The 25,074-nt window shown below is 37.3% G+C and overlaps 1 protein-coding gene across 1 annotated transcript in view; it reads left to right on the top strand.

Moving 5' to 3' along the window:
* Positions 1-25,074, top strand: part of LOC148320842 (gamma-aminobutyric acid type B receptor subunit 1-like) — a 50,085-nt gene that overhangs the window by 3,174 nt on the left and 21,837 nt on the right. The window contains exons 2-8 of the mRNA XM_088319442.1: positions 2,878-3,048; positions 4,373-4,474; positions 7,632-7,697; positions 8,888-9,079; positions 13,292-13,537; positions 13,700-13,763; positions 18,021-18,098. Of these exons, the coding sequence (XP_088175568.1) occupies positions 2,878-3,048; positions 4,373-4,474; positions 7,632-7,697; positions 8,888-9,079; positions 13,292-13,537; positions 13,700-13,763; positions 18,021-18,098 (919 nt within the window). The remainder of the gene's footprint in view (positions 1-2,877; positions 3,049-4,372; positions 4,475-7,631; positions 7,698-8,887; positions 9,080-13,291; positions 13,538-13,699; positions 13,764-18,020; positions 18,099-25,074) is intronic.

Below are 25,074 nucleotides of genomic sequence, written 5' to 3'. Positions count from 1 at the left end.
CAATATAAGTACATTGAAACATTATAACCTTCTATGAACTATTGTAACTTTAATGACTAAAGTTACAGCATATTTGCCATTGAACATACTTTTTGTACATCTAAAAATAAAGAAATGTAAAACATTCCATCTCTGATAAGAATGATGAAAATAGAAGCGAGACAATTCAAGGCTAAAAACATGTTGACGTTTCAGACCGGTTAGAACATTCCTGAAAAAATTTGCATGCATTCTTATTTAACATGTTGAGTTGCTTCCAATTATTTTCTGTTTCGCTCGCCGTAGAAGAAGAAAACAAATATTCAAGTACATCTCATCATAATATTACATACAAGAGAAATATAAATCTGCAGCTAAACTTTCTTAACAATGTTTGCATACATTCTGGCAATGAGTGCTACTGCCACCTTCTGGAGTGGATGTGTTACTGCACTCAAATCTACTACAAAAAAAAAAAAAATTCCCTTGGTTGACACCAAATCCCCAACACACCACACATGAAAAGGTCTCATTAATTAACGTTGTGGTGTTCTATCAGTCATGACTTATATTGATGGTGTCTACACTTAATTTTTAAGAAGCTATTGCAATGATGTCATTGTCTTCTTTGGGCGATGCTGGTAAAAGGTTCACTCTTCCATTTTTCATGCCGTCGGCCTATTTATAAGATAGTTTTCCTCCGCTTGCTTCTATAAGACAGTGACCCACATTCCTACACGATTGTCCACCAGTTTCGCTAAAATACCAGACAGATCTTGAAGGAGGTTGGATCCGATGCTGACGTTAGATGAGAAGCTGGCTAATTTGAATGTATTATTTATTGTCAGCCGCTGAAACGCAAGTCACACTACTATTCCCACCTGTGGTTAGTTTAGCGACCGCAACTATTCTTCATGCTATCAAGCAGTGGGAGGAAGCCTTAGCAAACTTACAAAGCACGGAGAGAACGTGTAAACTCACACAGAGAAGCTTCGACTGGCTGGCCAGGGGGTTCACACTTGGCAGGGAGTTTACTATTTCAACACACCTAACGAATATTTCCAATATCGATGTTATTTCTATTAGCAGATGCTGTTTATGCTCTTTTTATTTTTCTGCTGGACCACATTATCAATTCAAAGTCATTGATTCTGAACTTTTACTCCAAACTTATTACCTTTGTAAAATCCAGACAGACAGCATTTAAGAGTTTGGACCAAAATCCCAATTCGCTCTTCATGTTGACAGTTATAAATGACTTTTGAATGGAATCGAATCATTGCACTTTTCTGAAAAAAAAAAAAACATTGTCGTCTCGCAAATGAAAAATCCAATTTGATTAAATGGTGAACTGTAAATAGAGAGCACTTGTATAGCACTTTATCTGCACTATTTGATGCGTAAAGCACTTTCCAAAGCCTGGCACGCACTTATTCGAAAACTTAAGTGATTGAACTGGCCAGTTCTGAGTTCGATGCAACGTCCATCAACATGCCACTTATAACTCCGGGAAAGATTTTTTTTTTTTTTACACAATTGAGGTCAACAGCTTACTTAAACAATGATCCCATGCCAGAGTGTGGCCAAAGGTAGAATCCAGGTCGGCAGATCAAGCTAGTTAGGTGGGGTGACGGTCTCTCCCGGGCTAAAGTTGGTTACCACGATTCTGGTTCAGATTCTGGTTCCTTGAGTCGATTTCCCGTCCCAAACAATCCCCGATTTTGATTGTTATCAGGGTGTCCGAATTACGACTGTTCAGTTCTGGTGGCTTTAGACTCAACTCAACTTCAATAAATTAGTCAATTTGATATTGAGACCACCCATGCCAAAATTTTGAAAAATAATTCATTTATCATGCATTTTTTCCCCCCAACTATTCAGCATCTAGAAATAAATACTTTATTTTGTAGCGCCGGGGTGGGCAAACTTTTTGATTGGCGGGCCACAATGGGTTCTAAAATTTGACAGAGGGGGCGGACCAGGAGCAGATGGATGCAGTGTTTTAGTAACCTCACCTCATCAGAGAAAATACATACATTTGATTTTAAATGAAAATGAACATAAGCATTAAAACAATATACATGTCTTTGAAAAAACACAGTATTTTGAAAATGAAACATGAACAAGGTTTTATTTTTTTTCAAGTTCGGCGGGCCGGATTAAAACGTTTAACGGGATGCATGTGGCCCCCGGGCCCTAGTTTGGCTACGCCTGATCTACACTGTTGAATTGGTTTAGTGTTAAAGAAATGTATCAAATCAATTATTTTAACAATTATTATTATTCAACAATTTGCAGTAGAAATAAGTTACTATTTTCTTTATCATGATTTTGTTAACCTCATTATTTTTTTATGCACAATCTACAACTTTAATAAAGGTATTTTGTTACTTGCTGTTGACATTGACATTGAAAATGACGTTGCATCTGCTCAGGGGTCTGGTCATAACCAACCACAGTTTATGTGACGTCTGCAAGCTGAGCCGTGATTGTCAGTCTCAGCAATTTTTTCTTTTGGTCGGCGGATGAGACACCTTAACGGAAAACTGGAAATGTTTAATATTATATGATTTTAGAGGTATTATATGATGTATAGTTTATGGGATAATAATAATCCCTATAGTCCTGTTCCGATACATTCTCGAGATTAACCGTATATCTGACTGACATGATTGCCTCGTGCATCACCAGCCAAACTGGCTTTTAAGTTTTCATCAACACCCACTAAAAATAATTTGAACCCATATTTGGTGGATTGGCAGGTGTAATTTAGAATCCTCGTTGAAGGCTCCATTGACCGTACTGGTTTTTTCAAAGGTAACTGACTGGCTCAAAAGAAAAAAAAAAATCCTGTCCAGTATGTAGTTATTTATTCAAAACGTACTTTTTCTCTCTCAGTTGTCCTATGGGTCCAGTTCTCCAGCTCTGTCCAATCGCCAGCGCTTTCCTACGTTCTTCCGCACTCATCCATCTGCTACGCTGCACAACCCCACTCGAGTCCAGCTCTTCCAGAAGTGGAAATGGACCAAGATTGCCACCATTCAGCAGACAACGGAGGTTTTTACATCAGTGAGTAAAACACGTCGGAGCCGAAGCTTTGTAATGCGACGCAGCAACAGTAAAGCGCAAAATGTGGAGCCCATTGACGACTAGGGACTATTATTAATCATTTTGCTGTGCTGAATGCTTTGGGATCCATTTGGGCAGATGTGTGAATTGGATTCAGTGACAATAACACATTCAAAGACATAACCGAAACTATCAATTGTAGCATACGGCATTGGTTTGAAACTCGTTTCGGCTGTAAGGGCAAAGATATTAGATATAAGATATTTCTCATTTTCATATCATATGTCTATACCAGGGGTGTCAAACTCACTTTAGCTCAGGGGCCACATGGAGGAAAATCTATGACCAAGTAGGCCGGATCAGTAAAATCATGATCTATATAACGTAAAACAAATGGTGTCAATATTACGCAGATTATCGCTATTTGCATGCTATGCTGGTTTTACCAGTAATTGAATGTGTCATATCTAACACATTTCTGTTTGATTTATGTCTTTTTCCAATTTCACACAGGCCAATTCTATGTTCAACTTTCTCGACTCATTTGAGCATTGCTTGAAAATATCAAGAAGAACACTTTTAATGCTTACGAATTGAACGCCACATTGATTTTATGACACATTAAAAGATGTGAGGTTATGGTAAAAGTCCATTGAATTAAGCTTAGAGATGTATATTACTTGTGTACAACTAAAATTGGCCATTTTCCGATTTCTCGTACTTTACCAAATCTTCTCGTGGGCCGTGTTAAACCCGTTAGCGGGCCAGATCCGGCCCGCGAGCCATATGTTTTACACCCCTGGTCTATACCATTAGATATGTTGCTCACATATATATTTCTGAAGTTTTGTCATTGCTATATGGATCATCCCACTTACCATTTACTGTGGCTGCCGCAATGTAAAAATGACTGTCGGTAAACTACACGATAAAAATGTGATGCATCTGTATATCCACCAACAAAAAAAAAACAAAAACACCTTTTTTATTGTTACAGTCGCAAGGTGACTTTGAAAGGGACAATAGTTTCTCTTTCCTCATTTCTTGTTTTTTTTTTCTCCACTCTTTTGTCTCGCCTTATTTCTATTCTGGCTAAGTGGCTCCTCACTTTATTCACCGCCCTTATCTGTCTGTTTATATCATCCCCCACCCACGACGATGAGCTTTGTAAACAAGCCGCTCATCCCAGCGTGAGGCTTGGTGTCTTCTAGTATTTCTATTTACGACCTTTCGTTCTATTAACATCTGTTGCTGGTTCTTGCTTTGCTTTTTTTTTTTTTTTTTTTTTGTCTTACTATTCGATTGCGCTCTCCGTGTTTGACAGACTCTGGATGATCTGGAAGAGAGGGTGAAGGAGGCTGGGATTGAAATCAGCGTTCGTCAGAGTTTTCTCACTGACCCTGCTGTGGCTGTCAAAAACCTGAAGGTAACTCAAATTGCCCATTCGGCTGATATCAAGCTCAAAGAGCTCGTTTTTTTTTTTTTTTTTGTGCTCCCAATTTACCGCATACGGCCAATTGCAGAAAACCACAATCCATCCTGTGACGCTGGTCGAGTTTCAATTAGATTTAACTTAATTTAATTTCTATTCCACAGACTCTCCTCCAAATGTAGGACATTGAAGGCTACTTTATTTGTGATCGCTGCAGACTGAAAATATTTGGTTTAAGAGGTCACCTATTTGGTGACGAATAGCCTTTTTTTAGGTGAGCAAAAATACTGGCTCAGATCGACTCAAAATGACTCGAAACACTTGTATTCCTCTTTCCATGTTTTCATGCGCCAGCCTCTCTTTGTTGTTGGTCTATAATATAGACTTAAACCCTATAGAGTCCTTTTGGTGTGGAATCGAAATACAATAGACAAACATGCTCTGTATATGTGATTTAATTTTTTTTTCTTATTCACCATGTGCAATACAGTCTAATAGGTCTTCAATCTTTGGGTCCCTCATAATGTGTTCTTAAATTTACATTGCACATGTAATTATGTTTATTATGTGCGTTTAAAAAGATGAAATGTGTGTTATTGAAGGATATATTTGTGTAATTCATTTTCTTGATTTGACCGAACAATAAAAGAGGGTCACATTCACAACTTTTTTTAACAATCATACAAGTAAATAAAACATTAAAAGTGGCGAGCAGCATGTGTCCCACTTTTGGATGATGCAGTCATTTCCGGTTCTGTACATCAGCATGTTTTTCGTCATTGTCATAAAACAAATAAATAAATGGAAAAAAAAATTAAGTAAAAATTCTCAGATATTTTGCATGTCACCAGGCCCAATTGTGCTTATGGATTATTCAAGTTTTTCTGCAAGGTGATCACCTCTAAATCAGTGGTCCGCAATCAGTGAGCCACTTTGGACTGGCCCGCATAGATTTAAAAAAAAAAACTTAAAAGTTTATGCATGTCAAGATGCTAATTGTTTCAGTTGCATTAAACTAATAATAAATACTCAAGCTAGTGACATGATAGTACATACGAACTTGCTATTCCGGAGCACTACAAGATGATTCCCAAAATTATAATTACTTAATGCCAATCAAGTAATCATTAGGGTATATCTTGGCATCATCTGCCGAAAACAAAAATCCTAGTTAACGATCATGTAATAAGCATAATATGTGAGATATGTCACTAATTTATGCTTTTCTGCTGCCACTTTTGCTGAGAACCGCACGCGTCTGCTTGTGAGGATTTTCTAGCACAGACACATTTGGAGCTGTACAGCACCTCTCGCTGAGTCCAAAAATAATGTGTTCTGCATGTACAGCCTGTCTCACTCCGCTTGCATCATCGTGGCAGTGATGAGAACGCGAGGTTTAGATCAGTTAATCTGCCGCCTCTATACAGCGTGTGGGGGTGAGCGTGTTTTGTTGTTAGCTTAAGCTCCCCCCGTTATGTGTGAGTGCTGAAAGCAAATATTGGCGATGGCTGCTAAGCGTGATAGAAGTATGAAGCCGTTTTACCTGCTGTGGAGCGTTTTTATACATGGATGATTTTTTTATTTATTTTTTTTTTTAGCAATAAACACCACGGTGTAATTCCAACTCACTTTTGTTTCATAGGCATCAATAATGCATGCCGTGATAGTTCATTATCATTTTAACAGCAGTTTGGGGAATTTAATTTTCTATTCCAGCTGGCTGTGCCCAATTGCGCAAAGCAAGGTTAAATCGCATACTTGGATGGGGTTGGGATAGCAGAACTTGACTGGCGCACGAAGAGCCCTGACCTCAACCCCGTCAACTCTTTGTTGTGAGACAGACCCTTTTGTCCGAAGTCATCGGAGACTTTTCACAAATGTTGTTTATAAAAAAAAAAAAATAAATCACTTCAGCATTCCTACACTTTTACTCACAGTATCACTTATCTTTCAATACAGTGTTTTCGTTTTTCGATTAAGCTTGACACATAAATGACTCCTCAAAGGTCATTTGGGGTTTTCATTTTATGTGAAAAGCATGCAGTCAAAAGTCTGGAATACAAAAAAAACTGTTGAGACTATCACATGTCTATGAGAGATCATCAAATATGAAATAGAAATATTTCATATATACAAATAATTAAATTTTTCATTATTTTAAATTAGTTGTGGTGCCTTTTTTTTAACTCATACAATCCATAAGACATACATATACGTTTTTAAAAAATCTAGTCCCCGCATCCCAAAGACGTATTTATACGTCTTAGCCTTTTTTTGTTTTTTTTGCGTCATAGCTCCGTGTTTTTATAGCATTAGAACACAACATTCTGTTGGCCTCACAAAATCAGTCAAAATCCGGAAAATACATTGGAATTGAGGGGTTTCCTCTAGTGAAAATTTCTGGGATTAAATGTGTAATTGGAGATTTCTACGGGGCCCATAAAGTGACATTGGAGGGGGGGGATATGAAATGCATGTGTGAGACAGAGCTAATATTGATTGTTTTAGAAATGGTTTTTAATTGTTGTTTACAATCTGATGCCTTTTTCTCTCTAGTTTTGGTTGCCTTGGCCATAAAGTATTCCTGCATTTAAGTCATATGGCATCTTAGTTACTGTGGAATACGGTACGATTGTTCCTTTTAAAATAATGAGAGTAAAGTAGATCACTGCATGGCCATTCCTTTCTTGACCGGCCTAATTGCTAAAATGCAAAACTGAATGACAATTTGGTACTTATTTTTAAAGAAATATGATGTTGTAATCAACAGTTGTGTTGCTGCCAGTCACATTTCCATATTTTGCAGTACAGTGAAAGAAAACTCAATTGTTCCTGCTTCCCCTCCTTTCTCCTCTACCTGTCGGACTCACTTGCTGTCATTCTTCGATGTTCACGTGCCCGCACGCACACACACACGGACAAACACCCACACACGCCCTTAAGAATGACCTTGCGACGAACGCTGGCCCAGATTTAATGTGCAGGATTAATTAGTTATTGGAATGGAAACCATGGCAACAGCACTATTAGCTACAGTGGAGCGAAGGTCTGCCGCTGTGTTAGTGGCTCCACAACCGCACTGTGAGGCCTGTTAGGTTCCTTTCATGTCCAGCCGTGTGGGTGACTGTCTTTTCTTTCTCACTCTTTCAAGCGTCAGGATGCCCGAATCATTGTTGGCCTCTTCTATGAGACTGAAGCTAGGAAGGTCTTTTGCGAGGTAATTTATTCTTTTGACATTTACTTTTTTTTTTTTGTTGTACCGAATACCCTCCTATTTAATGAGTATGTCAGTTTGCCATTCAAAAGAAATTGAATATTTGAAAAGTTATTTTTGTTTCGAAAGGCTTTGTGACACCACTCAATTGCTAATCATGTTTTTTTTTGTTTTTTTTTTAATCATGCATGTGTCAACAGCGCGCTCTTAAAACTAAAAAATAACCCAAACTGGGTGAAATGGCTAACCCAACCCTATGTCCAAAAGTGGCCGAGACAACGCTGGGTTATTTATACCCAACGAATTGGGTTGAGGATTTGACCCAGCATGTTGGGTGAAGATTTTGATCCAACAAGTGGTTAAAAACTGCCTGTACTGAAGTGTTAAACCTACCAAGAACCTGTAGTTGATAATTTTATTACAACATTTTCTAAAAAGAAGAAACAGCAACCCTAGCATTTGTATGGCTTATTTGGAATATTTTTTGCAGTGTTTGCATTGCACAAAACTAAAAAATGGTGACCAGCTTCAGCTCTTAAATCCGCCCAAATTCTTGGTGAAAATAAATAACTCAGGTTTGGGTAAAACTAACCCAATTGGCTCTATATCGGCAATTGGATCAGGAAAATAGCCCAGCATTTCTTTTTTTTTTTTTGACTGCACCACATTTTGCTTCAAACACTTTGAAATGAAAAAATTTAGATGGTAGATCGCCCAACATAAGCATACTGTGCGATCTTTGTATGTATAAAACCCTCATGAAATGGAATATGATATATTAAAGTACCTTATCAGTGCTTGACATTTGGTGCAATAAAAAAAAACAAAAAACTACCCAGCACATAAATTCTCCTCTCACGTGCAAACTCTCATTATCTCAAAAGTCCTCCGAGGTCTAAGTGACCCAGAAGGAGGAGCGCTAACATTACATTATCTTCTTTGAATATAAATTGTCTCTTTCTATTCATTGAAACAGTCTCGGAGTTGGTGGTGGGAGTTAAAGTTCCATCAAATCAACAACGGAGTCAATTCAAAACAACATCACACAACAATAAGGCTTTTTTTCAAAACGACAAAGAACTAAAACTACTCCCTGCCTTGTCTTTCACCCCCCAAAAACATTAAATATTAATAACAATCAAGTTATGCCTGACAGTAGTTGCCCATGCGTCACTTTTCTTCTCCCTACGCAGGTATACAAGGAGAAGCTGTACGGGAAGAAATATGTGTGGTTCCTCATCGGCTGGTACGCAGACAACTGGTTTAAAATCAACGATCCGTCTGTCAACTGCACAGTGGAGCAAATGACAGAAGCCGTCGAAGGTCACGTGACCACCGAGATTGTCATGCTCAACCCGGAGACTGTACGAGGAGCCTCCAACTTGGTAAGACAATGGATTTTGAGAGGTGCCCAGCAGGATTAACTAAATGCTAAACCAGGCATGGGCAAACGTTTTAATGCGGCCCGCCGAACTTGAAAAAAAAATTTAATGAATAAAACTTGTTAATGTTTTATTTTCTAAATACTGTGCTGTGCCAAAGACAGATATTTTGTTTTAATGTTTTATTTAAAATTAAATGTTTTATTTTTTTTTTTTTTCTCCGATGAGGTGAGGTTAGCAAAACACTCCATCCAACTGCTCCTGGTCCGGATCCTCTGTCAAATTTTCGAACCCGGTGTGGCCCACCAATCAAAAAGTATGCCCACCCCTGTGCTAAACTATATTTTAAAACATGATTCATGTTGCTGTCAATGCTAACCGATATTCACGTTGGTACATTTATGATTCAAATGGGTCATGTTAAACCAAAAGATTAAATCTTGTGGGAATTAAAGGCAAAGTTAAGGAATTAAGTGTCGTTATCGGCATTTATGACTGTTGGTGAATGTGAAATGAAGAAAAGTGAGGAAAAAAACGTCAACATTTTACGAGTGTTATATGATTAAATGTTTCAAATCGCAATGTAGATGTAGCTCGGCTTCAATTTTCAAAGTCAGCCGTCGCACCAGTCAAGACCTGCCAATCATGTATGGCAATTCCTAAAAATGGCGCACGTTATAAAAAATGCACTCAGTTGAGTTTTTTTTTTTTTTTTGTAATCTGATTTACTTCATGCTAATGCGATTGCATTTTTACATATAGTACAATTCCAAATAGCAGGCCTTAAATGATGTGTTCACTTTTTCTAATTGCCAGTGGTGAATTGCAAGTGTTAGCGCTGAACGCACACAAATCCATTATTGAGTTCCAAAAAAAGGAATCGATTGCTCTGATAATTTGAGGGAAGCCAGAAACTGCATAAAATCCATGTTTTGTCTTATTTAAATATCCCCACGTGCATGGAAGGTTTATATACAACTTGTCTACTTAACATCAAACTAAATGTGAGATGAGATGAAACAATGATTTTTAGTTTATTCAAGGTTAATTTAAAATGTATTCACCCACAACTAAATGATTATGACGGTTATTTGGATAATCAATGTTCAGTATACCACTGCTATTACAGCACGGCTGGCATAACAGAAAAACAATGCCAAATGAAATTGAAAGCGTGCATCAATGTGGAAAGAAAATTACACAAATACACGATTGTACCAAGATACAAAAGCAATGACTAAAAATAAATTAATTGAGCTTCTACCCAATTCTTGAAAATACAAATGGACTGTGGCATGCTTATATACTGTCTGCTATTTTCTAAGCAGTTTTCACCAGTGTTTTCTCAGACAGATTTGTGAAACAAGCCCTTATGAAACCAACCATCTGGCATGTCAAGTTTCTGTTCTGCCTGCGACTAGAGTGTATGAAACGAAAGCTATAGCTTCCTCCCCCCCCCCCCAGTAATGAGTTTTAGAAGAGTCGACACGGTGCAGGGAGTGGGAATTTCACAACTGGATTGATTGCAATTTGTAAAAATCTGAGGAAAGCCATTGAATTTGAATAAAAGCCAAGATTTTTTTTTTTTTTTTTTTTTTTTTGCCCGTTGACCGATTCATTGATTTTGCAAGATGTATGTCGTATGTGACATGGATATAATACTCTTGTGTTGTACTACTGCGTGACAAACTGGGAATGCAACATAAGTCAATATACAAGAAATCGACATCTTCCTATGAGTGCGCAAAGATGCTGCATGGGTCATTACGTCTCCAGCTGCATTCCTCATTTTGTTGTGTGCTGACAGGCAGCCTGATGTAGTGTAATGACATAATCACAGCAGGAAATGGGACGACTGTTTTGGAGACCAGACCAAAAGTATTACCACTTTTTGCCGTCTTTTATCTTGACAGTGGCATTTTGCGATTTGGATTTCTCATGAAATATCTGCCCCATGGGCGTCTTCTACATAATATAATGCAAAGTTAAATGACTGAATAAATGAATTGCAACGGGCACTAAGTAGGACGCACTAAGTCTCTCACTCATATGATGAATGATGAATGAAACAACCCCTTTACTTACTGAATGATTGAATACGTGGGCTCCCTCTAGTGGTGCATTAATGATTAAATGGCCAAATCCAGTTCAGTTGTATTTAACTTTGAAGTTTTGCATTCAATCATTAAAGATTGCACTGAAACTTGTATTTACTTCAGATTTTTTTTACCTTTTCTGCGCTATACGTACATTGATATATATACATACATATATACATCATTGCTGATGTAAAATTTCTTTGTAGTTCTTAATTTTTACCAAGAATATTTTGACTTTATTCTCTTAATGTATACATTCTATTATTTATTTAGTTTACTTTTTTATTCTAATTTTTTCATTTTATTTGTAAGTTTTCGTAGTATTCAGTCTTAATTCTCTGTTCAATTTGCTTTTTTTCCCTCATATTTTGACTTTTTTTTTTTTTTTGTTTTTGTTTTTGAGAGGCAAGCATCAGTGTTCACAGTGAGCTGAAATCACCCAGACACACGCAAATGCAACTGGTAGTTTTATCGCAGGAGATATGGAATGACTCCAATGTGTGACTGGGTTAGATTATTCAAAAGCTCCAAAATTGTTGCAGTAATTTTAGGGCATTTAAAAAATGTATAAACTAGCAAAAACGTTTGGTTTGTGCCCGATTAGCCGATCTGCTTCCAAATCTTTTTGTAAACTTTGGTAACCTTTTTATTAAAGCACCAAAATCACACAAAAACAAAGAGACATTGAAGTATTTTTGATATGCATTTAGTTGCAAAACCTTTTGAGGCAATCAATGTAAATAATCTCCAAATAAGATCTGCCCACATCAAGTTAGTTTATTTTCTTTTTTAAATAGGACAAGAAAAATAGAACAATTCCTGATTTTTATTTGTAAATTTTCTATAAAGTTTTATTGCTACTTTATCAATTACCCAATCAACCGTTTTTTTTTTGTTTGTTTTTTTTTACAATGGCTTACCAACGGTTTAGTATACGTGTGAAAACTGGGCTCAGAATCAGAATGATTTTTATTTTTTAAACACTTTTCTCATATTACAAGCTACCTAATATATAATTGCAAAGCATCACTGTGAAGCCGTTCATTCCTCTACAAGCCAGGCCAACACTTCATCCTCTAATTTGACCCCATAATTTAGGTTCATTGCAAATAGGATACTGCATCGTTGTTCATCTTGACATCATCAAAGCAAATAGATAATGCTAAAGGTGTGCACATTAGTATTTCTTTTAAAATGTGTTCAATTATGCAATAATTCAATGATTATACAAGGGGTCCAGATGGGGAATATTGATCAAAAGACACTTTATTCATTAATATATATTTTATTTTTTCTCACGCTATCCTTTGTAAAATAGTTGTAGGTTCATTCTTTAAAACATGGAACTGGAACACAGAAGATGATAGTATGAATGATTTAATAGTGTCGATTTCAAAGGCTTTGAGAAGGCACTGCTTTTAGCTGTATTCAAGGCAAAACACGAGTCATTATTAATGACTTTTGGACCACTGACTATTTTCCTTTTGGATGTAACATTTCTGAAGGGCTGTGTGCAAATGAATAATGAATCTAAAAGAGGTTTAGTTGAGGTTGTTTTGTGATATACTGCTGGACGTTTCATATCCATGCAAAATGTCCAGATGAAAAAAAAAAAATCCCAATGCTGTTTATTCTGATCCCAAACAAATTCCAAAAATAGGAATCACAATCTTAGAGTGACATATCAAATGGGTAAATTATTACACAAACTAAACTCATGTGATCAAAAAACAGGTCAGCCGTGATTACGTGAGCCCTCAGCAACTGTGATGTCATATTTAGTCGACAGCAAGCAGCAAAATGGCCGCCCCCTTTGATGGATAAAAATGGGTAGATTTTGCTGCTCAATTCATAATCCGCAAACGCAATTTTTATGAATCAGAATGCCATGATTCGATTGTCAAGAAAACGTTACACAACAGGGGTGTGTAGACTTTTTCTATCCTTTGTATATCACCTGTAAATGATTTCCCTAGAATTCATTTTCACCCAACCAAACCGGTCAAATGTGAATGCACTCCGGCATAAGTGGATCAACATCATAGAATTTCTAAGTGAATGCTGAGAATACGTAACACATCTTAACCAACGCACCGGTGTTCACCTTTCTTTCTAGACCTCCCAGGAATTTCTAGACCAACTGATGTCAAAACTTGGGGGAAAAAACTCAGACGAGACTGGCGGTTTTCAAGAAGCTCCCCTCGCTTACGACGCTGTGTGGGCGCTCGCTCTGGCTCTCAACAAGACTGTGGGACCTCTAAAAGCCAAGGGTCGTCGTCTGGAAGATTTCAATTACAACAACCGAGATGTCACCGCTGAAATCTACCGTGCCCTCAACACCAGCTCCTTCGAAGGAGTTTCAGTGAGTACAAAAACCCCCAAGAGAAAATGTGCGCATGATGAGGTGTAGTGAGTGAGCGAGGGATCAGGGATGAGATATTATTAGACGGATGAATATAGAGAAATGTGCAATGCATAGAGAGGAGGGGTGTTAAAACATTAAAATTCTGCCCGTTTCTTACAGGGTCATGTAATATTTGATGCCCAAGGTTCTCGGATGGCCTGGACTCTAATTGAACAGCTTCAAGGTACGTCACAGCCTGTTACTGCTTTAAAATGGAATTCATTAGAATAATGAGGTCATTTAAAACAAGCATCACTCACTTAAATATACAGTGTAAGTCATGTGGACGCAATTTATGGGTTTTAGCGGATCATTTCAAATATATAAAAGATATGAAATTAGCAGAGCTGGGCACTTGACCCTTTTTTGCCGGTCAGTTCCTTGCCCTCTGGCCGCTATCTCGGCCTCGACTCTCCGGCCTTATATACGTTTAACTACCGACTATTGTACAAATTTCCCACTTCAAAGTAATCTTATACCGACATGTACTCTTTGAGGGATTCCCTGCAGCTCTCCGATCATCTCGATGATGCCCTTGAGCTTGAGAAGGCTAAGGTTGTGCCAGCCTTCCATCTCTTCAGAAATAAAACTCACTAGTATTGATTAATGCTTGTTTTATGTATTCCTAACTCTAGCTTCCAGAGATCCTCAACTGGATAGAAAATGCATGGGTGGACATAATATCAGTCAGAGCAGTGCTGACGAATATATAGCAGCACCAGCATTATCCTTCAAATTAGAAGTGTGGTTTAAAAAATAAATATTTATGTTCACGAATGGTTGGATTGATCAAGAATTTGTATTACAAGTAACTTAACGTGACAGACCACGTTCTGTTCTGACGGTTACTGAATGTAGAGTTTAATAATGCAAAAAACTGATGAGAGTTGCGTTGCAGTCTTTCTCATTGTGGCAAAATGATGCCTCATTAGTTTTGCACTTGGAAGCGTAGCTAAGTGGGAGATTGTCTGACGCGTTGAGGCTGTGTCCCTATGTGCGACAGCACGCTGATATTAAAGGTTTCATTGCAGCAAATCTTTGCTAGATTTCAACATACCATACCTCTACCCAAGTGTCAATCCGGAAAATACCTACTGTGACCATTCACGAACGAGGAAGGAAACCCTCTTGAGGCTTGATTATATTCAGTCGAATCAAAAGTCAGTCAAATTTCAAAACTATTTTCCCTTAGACATTGCTTCTGGCTCAATTGTATTCATTATCGTTTTCATCTTTGTAATCATTCAAAATAAATAAATAAAAAATCTATATTAGACACGTTCCAACTGCAGGTTCCACTGTAATGTCTCTGAAGTGCTTTTTGGACAGATGAAAAATACAAAATGGCTGACTATCTGAAACAGTACTCTGAGAGAAGGGTCAATCTGAAAAGGACGTGTTAATGGAATACAATTTGAAAAAAAAATCAAATAAAACCTGCAAACTACACCCCAGAGTTACGATATGTGTTATTAACTTGTAATACATTATACTTTATTTGATTATTTTCTATGCAAATAGTTTATATATATTTATTTTCAAAATCAGTTGAACCAAAAACAGTATTGGGTTAGAATTACTTACAGATGTCATCTGTATGCAAGGAGAGCATTTGTGAAAATGAAACTCCTCAACTCACTTCAGTGTAGTTCGTTGATAAGAGGTCACAAAATACTTTGTGTAACACTTTAATTGCTTTGACCTGATTAGAGTTTTTGAGGATAGGTCCCCCCAAAAAGACTGCAAATAGGTAAGCTTGCAAATGCCAAATTGCAAATACGCCGTAGTTAACAGGACTCAGCTGCATCACCCGAATTTGTGCAAACTAACACCAAAGGCCTTTTCGCATTTCATCGTGTATGTGCTGGAACAGATCGAGGACGGAACATCCAGCACTTTAAAAAAAATATATATATCGAAATCAGTCTTTCTAAACTCAATGTCAGATGATTTTTTTTTTTCCTAAACGATTTTTAACCATTCAAGAGGGCCTCATCTGGTCAAGCCAAGCAATGTCAAGTCAATTGAATTTAAAAAGCACCGATTCACATTAGCTTTGATCTCAAGGCCACTTTACTCATGGAGAAAGCGTAGCATCACACTTCTCACACATTAAAGAAAAACCAAACTGAAAGCAACAAGAGCACTTTGGTGACTAACCTTCCTTCAAGGAAAAAAAAGCTAGAACAGAGCCGAGATTCAAGTATCGTGGGACCATCTGTCCCGACATGTCTGTATGAGAAGAGAGAAATAGGAGAGGGAAGGAGTGCAGAGGAGAGAGATGAATAGGTAGAGGAATTGGAGGAGAGATGAGGAAACGGTGTTTACCAATACCGGTAATTGCATAAAAAAATAATGCTATGGTGCTTAATAATGGATCAAGGTGCTTTTTTTTTAATGCATGTCTGATTATCCATGGCCTTCATGAAAATTATTATATAATACAAGAGTAATAATCTGGACATTCTTTGTTAGAAGAAATGAGGCGTCATTAATCACTCTCAGTATGATGATATATTCCAAATCCGAACTCAAAGTCCTCCGAATCATGTCACGGCAACTGCTTTCTTCCAGGAAGGGAAGAAGAAAAAGAATATCAATTGGTTGGATCTGGATCAAGAGTAGCTTTTTGATGAAAATGTTTGATTGGAGCTATTGTAAATGATTGTGGTGCATAGCCAATTGACCAAAGTGCTTAACGCTGCATTACAGAAAGAAAATAAAAAACGCAGTAGTACAAGAGACATGTAAGGCAGAAATAACCAAAGAAAAAAATAAGAAAAGGACAATGAGATCATTTCAAATCTCAAACTGAGGTAAAAGCCAAAGGGGAGAAAAAAGTGCGTTTCAAAAGAGCATTTAAGAACAGACAATGAATTCTAGTGGCAGCTCATTTCAATATAGCCGAATAATAGTATTTAGAAAAAATTGAAATGAAGCTAATAGTTTTCAGTAATGTATTGCATTAAACCGTCAATTGTATTCCATGAATTGTGGCAAGAGTTTTCAAAGATCTGAGCGTCTTTGACACCCTGAAAGCCTCTCTCTCTCTCTTTTCACCTCCGACTCCATTCTGATGGCAGACAGAGTCGCTCCTACACAAAGCTTTCATTTTCTCAATAAAGAGGTTATATCGACCACGGCTGGTCTCCGTTTCATGTGGACAGCATTGAGTGAAGACACGTAGCATCATCCTTTTTCAAATGCATGCGGATGGGCTACCAGTCTTGTTTTTAATCAAATATTTACACAAACTTGACGTCCAAAACAAATCTGCAAAAATCAGTTTAAAAAGTATTGAATTAATTAAATGTTTCGGGAAGAAAACACATTTTTTATTCTGTAGTTTATTCAATTTAATTATTTGAAAAATCCAGATTCTCCCCCATACTAGACTGGTTCGACCCAACTTGTCACATGCCAGCTCTCGTTACTTGTCAATCACTTGAAGACGTAACTAATGGAGTCGTGGTGGAAGCGTAAGCCTTCTGAAAAAAACTCAGGCATAATAGCAAAAGAAGGCCAAACCAGAGTCAGAAAAATACCGGTTGCATGTTTTATTTGGATTTATTCTCATAAATTGCTGATCTCTTCTATTCATCCAAAAGAGGACACTTTATGTCGATTATTTTCTCTGCGGACCAATACGAATGAAGTTTGAATGGTTCTAAAGTTTAATAAATCACACACTGATGGCATATTTTAAGTCTTTTTTTTTTTTTTTAAATCCCAAAATGCTTTGTGCTGGTTCACTCATTTGCTGCCATTGATGGGTAAAGACGTCAATGATCCATTTTTGTGTGTGTGCGTGTGTTTTATTATGAGTTAAGGCAGGGGTGTGCAAACTTTTTGATTGGCGGGCCACAATGGGTTCTAAAATTTGACAGAGGGGCCGGACCAGGAGCAGATGGATGGAGTGTTTTGGTAACCTCACCTCATCTGAGACAAAAAAATACATTTAATTTTAAATGAAAGTGGAAAAAAAGCATTACAACAATATATATGTCTATATGTATATATGCCACAGTATTTAGAAAATAAAACAATAATAATAACAATAAGATTTATTCATTTAATCTTTTTCAAGTTTGGTGGGCCGGATTAAAACGTTTAACGGGCCACATGTGGCCCCCGGGCCATAGATTGTCCACAGCAAAGTTAAGGGGTACTTAGCTTGAAGAATTATTTCACAGGGGGTACATCACTGAAAAAAAAGGTTTAGAACCACTGGACTATTCAATCCAAGTGTATAGTAAATAATAGATTATTGTATAAATAAGTGTGGGGGAAAAAAAACACGACTTGATCAGAATACAAATGCTGAGCGTAGTGCTATGTCAGCCTGAGCAATGAGCCATTGCGTTTGACAGGCTGTATGATATTAAAACGCAATTTAGACAGTTATAGTGGAGCTCTGAGAAACTCTCTCTTTCCTTCACAGGAGGAAGCTATAAGAAGATTGGATACTACGACAGCACGAAAGGCAATCTGTCCTGGTATGGGAATGACAAATGGATTGGTGAGAAACATTCATCTTCCTTTGCCCCCCCCCCCTTTTTCCCCCCTCTTTATCACTGTCTCTCACCCTCCATCTTCCTTCTAATCTCCTGTTTTATCTGACCCTGCACCCCTACCAGCCCTTCCTCTGAGTCCTCAATCCTTCCTCCTATATTGCCCTTCCTCAGCCTCGAGCACTCTACATTCAAATTGCATTGTGAATGTTCATCAGTCAATCCGCCGGGCTTTATCACACGCGAGCGTTAATGATCCCTAACGTATCGCAGTCGCTATCCAAGTGAGCGCCACAGTTAAACAACACGCTACACAACGCGTATCCATTCCATTTACTAATTAAACGTGCAGTGAAATGTGCGGTTCAAGACAGTGGAAGTGATGCAATGAGTAGAAGATGCTGGTTGACAGTCCAAACATAACTGGAGAATAGCAGTCTGGGAGTTAATGGCATTGGGCGGCATTGACCTTGACTTTGAGGAATGAAAATGTGTTTGCTAATCAGTATAGAGGCAATGTGTGGGCTCGTGTCATTTCAGCTTCCCTCGGCACACAAAATATGTCGCGCCAACAAATGTGGGGAAAGTATGTTCAATAGACAGGAAAACTATTAATTCAGTATATGGAGCTGTCACATGGGACCGTCTTGCACATTTGTGATTGGAATGTAGTAGAGTAGTAATATTTGTGTTATTCATGCTGTGTAATTATGATTGTAAATTAAAAAAAAAATATATATATATATATATATATATGTATATATATGTATATATATATGTATATATATATATATATATATATATATGTGTATATATGTATATGTATGTATTTATGTATATGTATATATATATGTATATATGTATATGTGTATATATATATATATATATATATATATATATGTGTATATATGTATATGTATATATATATATATGTGTATATATGTATATGTATATATATGTATATGTGTGTATATGTATATGTATGTATTTATGTATATGTATATATATATGTATATATGTATATGTGTATATATATATGTGTATATATATATATATATATATATATATATATATATATATGTGTATATATGTTCCTGTCGACAGAAGTGACAAAATGGCAGCTGAGATAGTTAAAAATTGGTGGGTTTAGTGGCTTAACTAATATTCCACAAATGCAAAATTAATCAGAAGGCCATGTTCCAACGAGTGGAACTACATAGAACATATTCTTGTAAAGACATTTTTCTGGCTTGACTTCCTCTTTAAGTTTAAAAAGAAGACTTATTTTGTCCACTTTCATCAATAGGCAATAAGAAATCTTCCACAGGACTTCTAAGAATTGACCCAGATGGAAGATTTATGCTAATTAAAGCCATATTGATCAGACAATTTTGGCCTTCACTAACATTTATGGCCCTAATAATGATGACCTGCTAGACAACACCACAAACGCTACAGCAAGAGATTTCAATATCATTATTGATCCTGAAGCACTCTGCTCCGCTACACCTGACTACTTGAGAAATTGCCACTCAACAAGATGAATCAAACATTACATGAATGACATTCTTCCCTGTGATATAAAATGAGACGCCCTTCATCTCGATAATATACAGTGTTTGAAATTACTGCACTTGTTGTTCTTATTTACCATCAATCAAACCAATTTAGTGAATAAAATTGTTTGGATCAATTATTTTGTCATCTGAATTACATTAAACTAAGCGGTTGCAATGACAGCTGTAATTTCCTTTCTTGAGATTTTCTCAAAATATAGTCTTGCAAATTGCTATGTGCTGCAGTTAAAAAAAGAAAAAGAAATGCTAAAAAAACTGAACGATTTAAAGTGGTCTATTTTTGCTCACAAATCTGTGTGTCTACCCGTGTATCAAGTGTCACAGTTGCCTTGAAAAAGTTATTTTACTGATCTAATTATTTTACAATTACACTCCTGATTACTTAATTTGGAACGTAAAGACGTTAGTTCACAAGTTACTTTATTAGTTACTTTGTTACTCTCAGCAGTCGCCAACAACCCGCTTAACAAATAAATGAGAACTGATTTTGCCAATCAAGTACTTTATTGAAAGTGCATTTCTGAACACTTTAAGGACAACTTCTCTCATTAAAAAAATGAGAGAGATACTTTTACTAAACATAAACATATTGTTTTTTAGAAAAATAGGATCTCTTGACTTCACTTTTCACATTCTTCACGTCACATAAATGTAATATAATGTAATGCAATATAATATAATATAATAAGATGTAATGTAATATATAAAATATAATATAATATGATATAATATAATATATCATAACTAATATAATATAATTTATCATAAATAATATATGATATAATATTATATATCATAAATAATATAATATAATATAATATAACACTTTTTTCTATTGACAAAGTCTTTATCCTCACTTGGGAATTATAAAAGAAAATCTAAAACTTATTAACTAACTAATTTATTTAATTTAAATCACATGCATGATAATTTGGAACTAAGTGTTCATTCCTCTCCCCAAGTTTGGACTCATTGACTATTTTGCACAAGACAAAAAAGAAATCAACAAATACTTGGAGAGTTAAAATGGTCTTCAATAACTCCAATGTTCTATTTATGCCGTTGCTCGTTAGAATCTGAGCGTTAGGATGTACACATGTCCTGCAGGCTGGACTTGTGCCATTACTGCATTACAGGCAGTGTGCCAAAAACACATTTTTGTTACCAAGCCACCGCAGAGCAAGGTCAGCCAAGCAACCTTTGCCTCTGCTGCGTTAAACCTGAGGGGAGCCAGAGGATGCTCTGACCGCTCGAAAAAACTTTTTTTGTGTGTGTGTGTTGACCGTCATTTACTGTGTGGCCATGCACCCTCCAGCATGTCTGCCTGGGCCATCTGGACGGAAGGTCAACAGATGCTTTTGGACAGGGGAAGTGCCAGTTAGCCAATATTTGCTGTATGACAGCCAGTCACCCTGACGCGCTTTTAAAGATGTCCGTCTCTCTGCTCGGCCTGAGTGGTGACAACACTAAAAATAGCCATAAGTGACTGAGGACTTTTAGGATGTAGCCTAGTTTTCCGCTTAATTGGTCCATGCAAGTACTCGGAGATTTTACCATCGCACCTCCAGAAACTAAAAATGAAGTAAATACAGTTTTTGAACCGTCTATTACTCCAGAAAACAATTTTGCTCACATTTTCAGTTTTTTTTTCTCCCCGCGACGGATGATTAATTTGGGGGAGTTAGTCCACACAATCACTGCATTGGTTATTGGAATAATCGATTGCATGAAAGTGTATTGCGACTACCCCCCATCCCCATTTGCTGTTTATTAACTCATTGTTGTTGTTAATTTGGTAATGTTTAGTGATGACAAATAACAATTAAACAATAGTGCACAAGAAGGATTGATTTACTCACCAACCTTTTTGAAACCAGAAATCAAAGAATTTGGAAAATTGTTAGTCAAACAAGGACTCGAAATGATTATGATATTATTGAAATTGTTGTTGGTTAATTTGGTAATTAATTATCATATTTGTCAGACTATAAGTTGCTCTGAAGTATTCGTCGCATTTGTTCAGAGGAAATGTATTTATTTATTTTAAAAATCAAGACCAAGAGCGGTAGAACTCTAATTTATGTCTCACATTAATTGCCACGACAGCTACTACTTCTAAAGATTCTTGAACCAGACGAGAGGTTTTATCTAACTTGCGAGAACTTATTTCTATCGTGACCTAGGTATGAGCACGCTTAAAATAAATTAATAAATTCCCGCCAGAAATGTGGACGCTCTCTTCCGGTTCACGTGTCCCTTCACTATTTTTTTTAACCTATTTCTATTGAGAAGGTTTTTGGGGTTTTTGTTTTGAAAAACAACTTTCACGAATGATATCCCAGCGATGCCTTACATCAGAAATCATCTTCTCATACAGTAGATCCTCGAATGAAAAATGGCTAAAAACAAAACGCTGGATGACCAAAAACCGCAAAAGAGCAAAACCAGGCAGTGAAGAAAAATCTGTTCTGCAACAGTTGGAACAGTTTGGATCCAAAATACACGATGTTTGATGACAGGTGAAAAGGTCTCTAGGGTCACGGAAATTTCAGCAATTGAAACAAAAGGTTGTCTCACTAAACAAAATAAAATAAAAAATGTCCAGTCATTTTTAATGATTTTTTTGTTATATTTCTGGTCCACAAAAATCAAGAAAAAATCTAAAGAATTGCCTGTTTTTCATCACTTGCGCTTAGTAAGTAATGTTTTTCTACAATATATTTGTACTTTTCAGTTTCAAGTTATTTCCGTGACCATTGTGGGTCTTCCTTTATTGAACAGATGCGGGTTTGTAATAAGTTTGTGTTTCTCCTTATTGCGCTCTCGCTCTGTACAATTTGTTCTTTTCTGTTTGTGTCTGTCTAACCTTCTCATATCTTGGCTCTTCCTCTGTCTCACCTCAATGTATTTGCTCAAAAACTCTTCTCTCCGTGGCAACCACTGCTGCATCGGCGCCTCACACTCATATTGCCGTGGTAACCATTACAGAGCTTGTCGCCATGGTAACATATATCTCGATCGCACCATCAAGGGCAGGGAGAGATTTTAGTGTGAACCTCAACATATTTTCCCACACACATGCACAGGTAAAAAAACATACTGGGTTAAAGCCAAAACAAAAAGTTTTTATCGTTCTTGTTCCGCTGCCCCCAAGTGAGTTATAAACATTTCTTCGAGACATAGATCTATTTCCAAAGTCATGTCTCAGGTAGGGGGGCAAAAAAAAAAACTGTTTCCCATAAGGAAACCGAGTGATGATTAGACAAGACCTGTACCTTTTTAAAGATGCAATTTATCGACGGTGCTTTGAGTAAACTACACAAACATTTTGGAAAGAGTGAAATGTGATAAAGCACAGTAAGCATCCATTAATCTTACATCCATATATTAAAATTTTATCGTACTTGCGAGTTGCGTCGTGCATCATATTTTCTAAGGTCAAGGGAAAACTCAGTGTTTAATACCGAATGAAAATCTCGTAACAAAAGCAATTGAGTTTAAGAAGTCCATCCTGAAAAGTGGAGTTTTTGGTGATCGCACTGAGAAGCACCAGCAGGTGCCAATGAAATGTGCACACTCATGTATGTTCCAATATCCCAAATGCACGGTGAGCAATTCAAATCCCTTTGCTCAAAGCTGTTCCACCAAATCCTGGATGAAGCTGCCAAAAGTGCATCTCAGCCAGATGATTCTCTTTATCCGATGACGAGAGGGCAGCGTTGTGGTCATGTCCTTATCTGCATTGTTACCACAAGGAGGCTGGATGGCTCAGCGGATAACACCACTGACTTTGAAAATGGGGAGTGGGGTTGAAATCCCGGGAACATCCACTTGACCTGACACTTTATCGCTACCGTCCCCACCCTGTACCAAAGGGGATTGGTTGCATCAGGAAGGGAGTAAAATCTCTTCTGAATGACTTCTGAAAGGGAAAACCCAAAAGTCACTCCCTCAACTCCTGATGTGCCCAAGAAGGTGGAATAAGTACGCTTCAAAGTGACCAGAATTCGCCTGAATTCTCCTGACACCAAAAATGTCTGCATTCCAACTCCTTGTTCAGCAGAACCAGCCAAGTGGATTTGAAGTTTTGTGGTTCCAAGTGCTACCAGCAGATGTCGCCACTATCATCAGATGAAAAGTTACGATAAAAGTTGTGGCAGAAAACGAAAGCGCTGTGGAGCAACCTCGAGTCATTTCATCAACTCTCATAAGGCACCTGCCAAGCATGACCGTGAGAAATGTTTAACCTGACACTCTTAAGGCTCAGTTTTTTAACCATATTACACCCAAGAAAATGCAGTGTGAATAGAACAAAGTCGATAATGGGTTTAGTACTTTTATTTTAATAACTCGGCATAAATGGGTCAGCATTGAGATCCAGAGTGGGTCCCCAACGGTCGCTATAGACATCTGTGTCCCCATAACACATGAAAACGTGTGCGTGTGTGTACTGGTAGTGTTTGTTTAACAGTACTTAAGTACATCGCATTTACAGACCTTGATCTCTAGATGGTTATGTTTTCATCATGTACAGTACATAAATCCAAGAAGCATCCAAGAGGCATTCAACAAGCTGTACTGGCAGGTCGCAGTGTGCCTACAAGAAAAATTTCAGGTTGAAAGAAATCAGAAGAGAGGAAAGTCTCTTTGTGCGCTGTGCTGCTGAAGTTACTCTGCCAAGGGAAAATACCTTGAGGCAGGGTTAGGATTTTGTGGCATTTATCTGATCCCTGACCGGAATAAAGACTGAAAGATGTGCTTGGGTGAGAAAACCACGACCACAGTGAGTGACAGACACATTCTGAAGAGATCCTATCATCCTATCATGGTCTCGCTTCGAACCAAAATAAGCGACAAACTGACTGGTGTATTTAGCTTGTTCGGCTGTCAACGTACTTCTCTGCCCAGCAACTTGATGTTGGTATATTCATTCAAATTTGAAGCTTTCGTTATTACAGTTATTTGCACCATCGGCTGCATTCACCATTGTAACAATGGCCCACCTCTGCGGGGATATGTTATATAGCCGTAGGGCAGGGGTGTGCAAACTTTTTGATCGGCGGGCCACAATGGGTTCTAAAATTTGACAGAGGGGCCGGACCAGGAGCAGATGGATGGAGTATTTTGGTAACCTCACCTCATCGAGGAAAAAAAGTACTTAAATTTTTTTAATTTTAAATGAAAGTAAACAAAAGCATTGCAAGAATATATATGTCTTTGAAACACCACAGTATTTAGAAAATGAAACATTAACAAGGTTTATTCATTTGATTTTTTTTTTTCCCAAGTTTGGCGGGCCGGATTGAAACGTTTAACGGGCCGCATGTGGCCCCCGGGCCTTAGTTTGCCCACCTGTCCCGTAGGGTGTCAGGCAGCATATCATTCACTCATCTACAGTCCAGAGAAG

This window comes from Idiotropiscis lumnitzeri, chromosome 16 (assembly GCF_059441095.1).
Source record: "Idiotropiscis lumnitzeri isolate Australia: NSW breed Sydney's pygmy pipehorse chromosome 16, RoL_Ilum_1.0, whole genome shotgun sequence".
NCBI lineage: Eukaryota > Metazoa > Chordata > Actinopteri > Syngnathiformes > Syngnathidae > Idiotropiscis > Idiotropiscis lumnitzeri.
The sequence above is the reverse complement of the archived record's forward strand: the minus strand, read 5'-3'. Positions and strand labels throughout refer to the sequence as shown.